This window comes from Eutrema salsugineum, unplaced genomic scaffold, assembly GCF_000478725.1.
Source record: "Eutrema salsugineum unplaced genomic scaffold, Eutsalg1_0 scaffold_7, whole genome shotgun sequence".
In the NCBI taxonomy this organism is placed as follows: domain Eukaryota; kingdom Viridiplantae; phylum Streptophyta; class Magnoliopsida; order Brassicales; family Brassicaceae; genus Eutrema; species Eutrema salsugineum.
In genome coordinates, this window is record NW_006256486.1 from 5,860,888 (window position 1) to 5,868,438 (window position 7,551).

At 33.1% G+C, this 7,551-nt stretch overlaps 2 protein-coding genes across 2 annotated transcripts; one reads left to right on the plus strand and one right to left on the minus strand.

The window, feature by feature from the left end:
• Nucleotides 1-2,432, plus strand: LOC18010400 (G-protein coupled receptor 1). Its single transcript, XM_006393384.2, has 10 exons — nucleotides 1-294; nucleotides 535-566; nucleotides 660-829; nucleotides 1,001-1,095; nucleotides 1,270-1,371; nucleotides 1,463-1,519; nucleotides 1,613-1,756; nucleotides 1,851-1,921; nucleotides 2,012-2,226; nucleotides 2,309-2,432. The coding sequence occupies exons 1-9, from the start codon at nucleotides 112-114 to the stop codon at nucleotides 2,142-2,144; spliced, it is 987 nt and encodes a 328-aa protein (XP_006393446.1). The 5' UTR covers nucleotides 1-111; the 3' UTR covers nucleotides 2,145-2,226; nucleotides 2,309-2,432.
• A 2,485-nt stretch (nucleotides 2,433-4,917) lies between these two features.
• Nucleotides 4,918-5,591, minus strand: LOC18010381 (YDG domain-containing protein At5g47160). Its single transcript, XM_024150708.1, is given in 2 exon segments — nucleotides 4,918-5,474; nucleotides 5,477-5,591. Coding segments are annotated over 2 exon segments (672 nt in total).
• Between the last annotated feature and the right edge of the window lie 1,960 nt (nucleotides 5,592-7,551).

The following is a 7,551-nucleotide window of genomic DNA, read 5'->3' on the forward strand; positions in this document are numbered from 1 at the left end:
AACGTCCGTCGGTGAGGATACACCAGTACACCACGCGACGGGAAAGAAACGACGAGCACGAAAAGCGGAGGATCGTCAAATCTCTCGATCGGGTTTAAATTACAGGTAACTATGTCGGCGGTTCTCGCGGCCGGCGGCGGATTAACTGCCGGAGATCGCAGCATTATCACGGCGATTAACACCGGTGCTTCGAGTCTCTCGTTCGTCGGCTCAGCCTTCATCGTCCTCTGCTATTGCCTCTTCAAAGAGCTTCGGAAGTTCTCTTTCAAGCTCGTCTTCTACCTTGCTCTCTCTGTAAGTTTCCCGTTGTTGTCTTTGATTCGTACAAGTTCCAAGTAAAAGATCATGCTAGATCTAGGATTATGTACTGTTTTTGCTTCTTTCCTTCACCGATTTTCGCACTTGGGAAGTGCTGTATCGCTAAATTCGATGTGAACATTGCTTACGGATTAAGTTTCTTGTGCATTGTGGGATCAGTAGTTATGATCTTCAAGCTCTATTGCTTATTGTCGGTGATGTTACCAATTGTTGCAGGATATGCTTTGCAGCTTCTTCCTAATCGTTGGGTATGCTTATGTTTTAACTACTATCTGTCAGTTTTTGGTGACTCTTCTTGAGAACTAGTCATAAGATGATTTGTTACACTTTTGATCATATAGAGATCCTTCAAAGGGGTTCATTTGTTACGCACAAGGCTACACCACACATTTCTTCTGCGTAGCTTCGTTCTTGTGGACAACTACTATTGCTTTCACTCTTCACCGCACTGTGGTTAAGCACAAAACTGATGTTGAGGATTTGGAAGCCATGTTTCACTTGTATGTCTGGGGTATGCATAAAGATACTTGTTTATATCACTGGTTTTTGGGATTCTCTTTGGTTTATGCGCACAATTTTTTTAAGCATTCTTCCTTGGGTTTAAGGAAAGAAATGTGTAAGTATCTGCTTTGGTGATTTAGTAAGGTAAGAGTCTGATTTGGTCTACTTTTTTCTCTTCCAGGAACTTCCTTGGTTGTGACTGTCATACGTTCTTTTGGTAATAACCACTCGCATTTGGGGCCGTGGTGCTGGACCCAAACTGGTCTTAAGGGAAAGGCAAGATTGAATCCTTAATTGAACAATTCCTAAGTTCTATCATGGGGTTTGGTTACTTATTGCCTGTCAAAATGCATTAGAATTGGCTTGGTGCAACTATACGATACATGAATCTGGAATAGTTCTTTTTCAGTTCTCCATTTCTTGAACTTACTCACCGCTTGACCCATGCAGGCTGTTCATTTCTTAACTTTCTATGCTCCTCTTTGGGGTGCTATTCTCTACAATGGGTTTACATACTTCCAAGTGATACGGATGCTAAGAAACGCTAGACGTGTATGTATCCCTCTATCAACACAGTCTTCTTAGTCACATAACATACTTTATTCACTTGTCTGTGTATTAATATGGCGATGTTAATTTTTAGATGGCGGTTGGAATGTCAGACCGAGTGGATCAGTTCGATAATAGAGCAGAGTTAAAGGTTTGTTTTCTCTACATTACTAAATACTTATGTATCTTGTGACCGACTTTGTTTCATTGTTTAAACCTCTCCGCTTGTTTCCTGAAACCACAGGTGTTGAACCGATGGGGATACTATCCGCTGATTCTAATAGGATCGTGGGCATTCGGTACTATCAACCGCATTCATGATTTCATCGAGCCAGGCCATAAGATCTTCTGGCTCTCAGCTCTTGACGTGGGGACAGCTGCACTAATGGTAGCAAAAATCTGCAAGAAACACTAATGATAAAAATTTTCACGGATCATATTTGCTCATCCCAATTCTCTGTTTCTGAATGTTGTGTTTACAGGGCTTGTTCAATTCAATAGCATATGGTTTCAACAGCTCAGTGCGCCGAGCAATCCATGAAAGACTGGAACTGTAAGTTTGCAACATTCTCTATGGGTTATTTCTATCCCCAAGAATCAATGAAGTTTAATTGTCCTGAACTAAAACACATGGTTCTGCTAGATTCTTGCCGGAACGGCTATATCGATGGCTTCCGAGTAATTTCAGACCAAAGAACCATCATCTGATTCTACACCAGCAACAACAACAACAGCGAAGTGAAATGGTCTCACTCAAAACCGAGGAGCAGCAATGACACTACCTAACTTTTCAACATTATATTTCATGGACCGATAACAAGAAGGCGGGTTGTGATAATAGCATTTGGATGGAGATTGGTAAGTTTTTTGGTTGTTTGTTTTGTCTGTTACATCCGTTTACGTGTTATGAGCACCAATACGTTTCTTCTCTCTCCATCAGATATGCTGAAGGGGAAGCACAAAAACTCGTCAATGTGTATATGAATCATTCTTTTGGACCACGAACTCAACAACCTTATATTTTCTGGTGTGAACAAATTATATTGGATGTCTTTTGATCCTCATCTGAAGTTTATGCACAAAGATGCTGGAGAATTTGGATATCCACGACAATGCAGTTGAAATTGCCAAAATAACTTATTTGTTACACATGAAGGTATAACATCGATGTCCACATTCATGTGTAAAGTATGATCTTTCATACAAAAACAAGATAGGTCTGTTTTCGGTTGAAAATTAAAGAGGTCTATATAAATTGAATTGATCCAATGTCAAACAAAATGACAAACCTTTTTAGCAATATAGATTTGTTAGTTCATTTCTATACATCATTAGATACACAAAGATAACAAACAATTTCACCAAATCACAATTTGTTCTTCAAATACACAACACACATCATCATGGTAAGGCAATATTCAATCATGTTCAAAAAAACCATTTTTATCAAATCGATCAGTGAATTATACCAGGCTTCATTAAAAAAATAATCATATACCTTCTCCTAAAAAAAATTTAAAAAAATTCATGGAGACTCCTCCAAAAAAGCTTTCTCCTTTTTTACAAATGCATTGATTAACGCAGTGAAAGTGATTACACCGTGGCTAATTTTCCTCTTCATCAAATTGATCAAAGCTGAGAAAAACAAAAAACAAGCCCCGATGTAGTCACTTTCAATGCATTGATCGACGCAATAACTGGTCAAAAGCCGAGTTTCGTCATCTAAGGAGAAAGAGAGGATTGATAAGAGCTTCGGCAGAAAAGAAAGAAGAAATAACTGGAAGATTGAAAATACGCTCGCACATAAATAAGACAAGAGTGTGTTTTATGAGAGGACAACAAAAAAAGTAGAAGAGTAAGGGAAGAGACAAGGTTATATAAACGAAGATGATAAGAGAGAAAGAGAAGAAGCGGCGTAGAAAGGTTGAAGAAAAGAAGCCCTAATGGTTAATAACTCGATGGGTCTAAAGTTTACAATTTATATCAACTAAGAAAGAATCTGCACTATGCGCGGATCTTGTTTTAATTTATATTTTAAATAATATATTTTTATAATTTATATTGAATATTATGTTTATAATTATTTAAAATATTATATTTTCTTCACTTTTTTCTTAATGATATATTATTTGTAATCTCTTTTACACCTAATTGTGCTAAATATTATAATTTTTCTTACAAGATAATAAAGAATTAAAAAACTACTATTTTAATTTTTGTATAAAAACGTAATCGTTCACTTAAAAATATATGTTGAATATCAGAGATAAATATTTATTTGTTATTCGATTCTCATATTTTTTTATTCTTGTAAATCTTACTAATGTAATATTTGTTAACTTTCTTAATTTTATATTTTGAATTTTTTGGTTATATATTATTGATTCCAACTTTTTTTAATTTAAAAAAGCATGTATGATATTTTTATGTAGACGCCCTTCTTTTTTACTATTATTTTTAATAACTTTTTTAATCATTTATTTAATATTCTTGTGTTTTCTAATTTTATTAGTTGGAGTTTTATAAAAGATTATTTTAAACTTTAAAGTTATTAAGTTTTAATATTTTTTTACTTGCATTAAAAATTTAATTATATTTTTAATTTGAAAATGAAGTTTAAATCACTTAAAAAAGAAAATAGAATGGTGCATTTAAAAAGTTTTGTATTATATAATATTTATAAATTTTGTATATTGAAAATCAATTTGAATTCATTATAATATATATATATATATATATATATTAATCTTTATTTATATGTTCTTTAATGTATTTGCTTTAAATTTAATTAATTATTTATTTATTCATATTTTAAATTGACATATGTCACTCTCTCCATTGTTGATGTGTCACTCAGCTTGAGAGAGTTGATTGTCTTTTATATATAAGATTGGTTGGCTTTGTTTAACTTTATTTTTGGTTTAGCAAGTAAATGAATAAATTGCAACATTACTTTTGCAATGACTATATTATATAATTTTGTCTTGGTTTTGCAATGAAAAGAGTGTTCAACTTTTTTTTGCTTTAACAGGTAAATAAATAAATTGCAATCTTACTTTTGCAATGACTATATTATATAATTTTGTCTTGGTTTTGCAATGACAAGAATGTTTAACTTTCTTTTAGTTTAGCAAGTAAATGAATTAATTACAATCTTATTTTTGCAATGACTATTTTATATAACCGTGTCTTGGTTTTGCAATGACAAGAGTGTTTAACTTTCTTTTGGTTTAGCAAGGAAATGAATAAATTGCAATCTTACTTTTGCAACGACTGACTATATTATATAACCTTGTTTTGGTTTTCAAATCTAAATTAATGGATGTTATAGGTAACAAAAATTGTGTAAATAAAGTCAGAAACATAAGCATCAATAAATATGTTTTACAGGAGATCCCCAATCTACTAACATACAATAGTAAATCTCAAATCTACTGTTTTTTGTTTTTTTTTGTTTTCTATGGTTATTACACCAATCAGCATTTGTAAACATAGTTTAAGTTCAGTACCCTAACCTGATGATACTGTATTCATCTCACACTAATGTTTCTAGTGAACATGAGGTTGACCAGGAATCCTACAAAGTTTAAACTTGAACACAATATTACCTTGAGCTCCTATCTCTTTCCAATAATCCTTAACCCAATACAACCCATCATAAGCATACATCTTCTTTCCACTTTTTTTCAATCCCTTCTCTCCACGTATCACTCTCACTGGAGTCTTTTCCTTCATGCTATTAGCTAGAGCCTCGTTGCCATTAACCAGCTGCTGATCTTTAACTACTTCATGATCCTTGCTCATCATGTAACCTCCTTCACCAGAGTAAATGATCACATCAGACTCGAATCTGTCATTGTAACCATTATCTTCTGATGATACAATGCTTGTAGCTAGTTTCAAGTTTCCTCTGCACATGTAATCAATCCCTCCCATGAGGTCGAAATGGAGACCGATCAAGCTGAGTACTGATTTGTATTCAAACTCATCACCAACTTCGATTCCAGGGACTGGTCCAATCATCTTTTGACTATTCACTTGCTCCCCTTCTTTTATGAGAATAGCCCTTGTCTTTAAATCTATCTGACTCCTTGCATCTTTGGTTCTCCACGCCGCTCTGCCTTCTCCCGATCCAGCTCATTAAACACAAGTTGATATCTATGCAACACCTCAAGAACTTTCTCTCGTGGGCTAATAACTTTGTTAATCCTGTTTTGTTGCATGGCTTGGATGGGTCCAGTGAGTTTGTTTGGCTGCCTGTGTTGAGTTTGTTTATCAGTCTTTGCTCTGAATGCATCTCCATTACTCAGCAGGAAACGAGAAGAATCCGATTGATGAGAAGAAACGGTAGAGAGATAAAAAAAGAGGCGGCGTAGAAATTTTGAAAGAAAGAAACCCTAATGGCTAGTACTTGAATCAAGTAATGGGCCTAAAGTTTACAATTTATATCCATTGGTTGGTTTTTGTTTAACTCTCTTTTGGTTTAGCAACTAAATGAACAAATTGCAATCTTATATATGCTACCTTATTGGTCATACTCTTTCTTTTATTTTCTTTTGTTTATAAATCTTCTGTAATTAACAGATGTGAAAGAGATGAGTGATTGCATATGCAACTCGTAGTCATCAATTGTGGTCATTCGACAGAGGTGTCTTTGCTGTAGTTTAGCGGTAACACTAAGCCTTCATCATTGTCTTACGTTTAAAAATTTATTTGCATTTTCAGGTGGTGGCTTTTCCTTTCAAACTTCATCATTCATAACGTGTAAAGTCGCCTTCGGATATATATTGGTCTAACCGAAAAGTAAATTCCTACAACTATGCAGTGGTCTGGTGTTGATCACTAGTTTTTTTGTCCATCCTAACTTCTATAGTTAATTTTGAGGGTAGTTTTCTGTGGTCATCGTGATTGTATGGTGTACAAATCATAACAGATTTATTGTGGAAATGATGACTCCAATGGTAACCACTATGGAACCAATACGCTGAGGATGGCTTCACTACCAAAAGATGTGATAAGTTGATTTCAAATGGAAGAAAATCAAAGTCTAAATATCTGAAATTGACTCTGATACGGAAGATGTGATAAGTTGATATCAGATTCTCAAAATTCCAAATCTATTGTTGGAAGCATCGGGGTTTGACATTTTTTATATGGTATACAATTGAAAGGTTTAGCCGAGAGATGCTACTTGTGCTCATAATTCACATCAGATTAAGATTGAATGAAGTATAACCTATTCGATCGATTAGCGTAAGACTTGTCTACAGAAAGTATCGTCATAATCACTTATTTTGTTGTATTTTTTTTTCACTATATATGACGCATATATCTGTTTATGTAATAAATTATTTTCCAAAAATTCCGTATAACTTTGTAATCCTTATTTGAAGAAAGCAGTGAAATTTTTTGTCGTAAAAAATATGCATTAACTATACTATGTATATAAAGGTATGTAAATAAATTTGCAAGTAAATGTAATTGCAAAGTTATACATGCATTAACTATATTATGTAAATAAAGGTATATAAATAAATTAGCAAGTAAATGAACAAATTACAATTTTAAATATGTACTGACTGTACTGTATTAATAAAGGTATGTAAATAAATTAGCAAGTAAATGAAAAAATTGCAATCTTATATATGCATTGACTAGTCTATGTTAATAAAGGTATGTAAATAATGGTTTTGTTAAAATTATTAATATATTTTTTTATCAAGCTGTGTTATATTTTAAACTAGAAAATTTTATTAATTATGAAGTATTAATTTATATATTTTTTACATACCTTCAAAGAGAGAGAGAGAGGGGGGGAGAGAGAGAGAGAGAGAGAGAGAGAGAGAGAGAGAGAGAGAGAGAGAGAGGGGAGAGAGAGAGAGAGAGAGAGAGAGAGAGAGAGATTAGGGTTGTTAATGATAAGAAAATGAGTAAATAAAAGAGATATTTATAGGAAAATATAAGACTTGGGGAGAAAGGAAAAGAAGAATTATTCTTCCAAATAAAAAGGAAAAATTAAAAAAAAATAAGATTTGAGATTAACTAAAAGGAAATATAATATTTTTTGATGATAACAAAAAAAAAATATTTAATCTGTGGAATATTCCAAAAATCTAGAAATCAACTTAAACTGAAAATTAAAAACCAGAAACATACAAATTTTTATAAACCGAAGATCAGGAT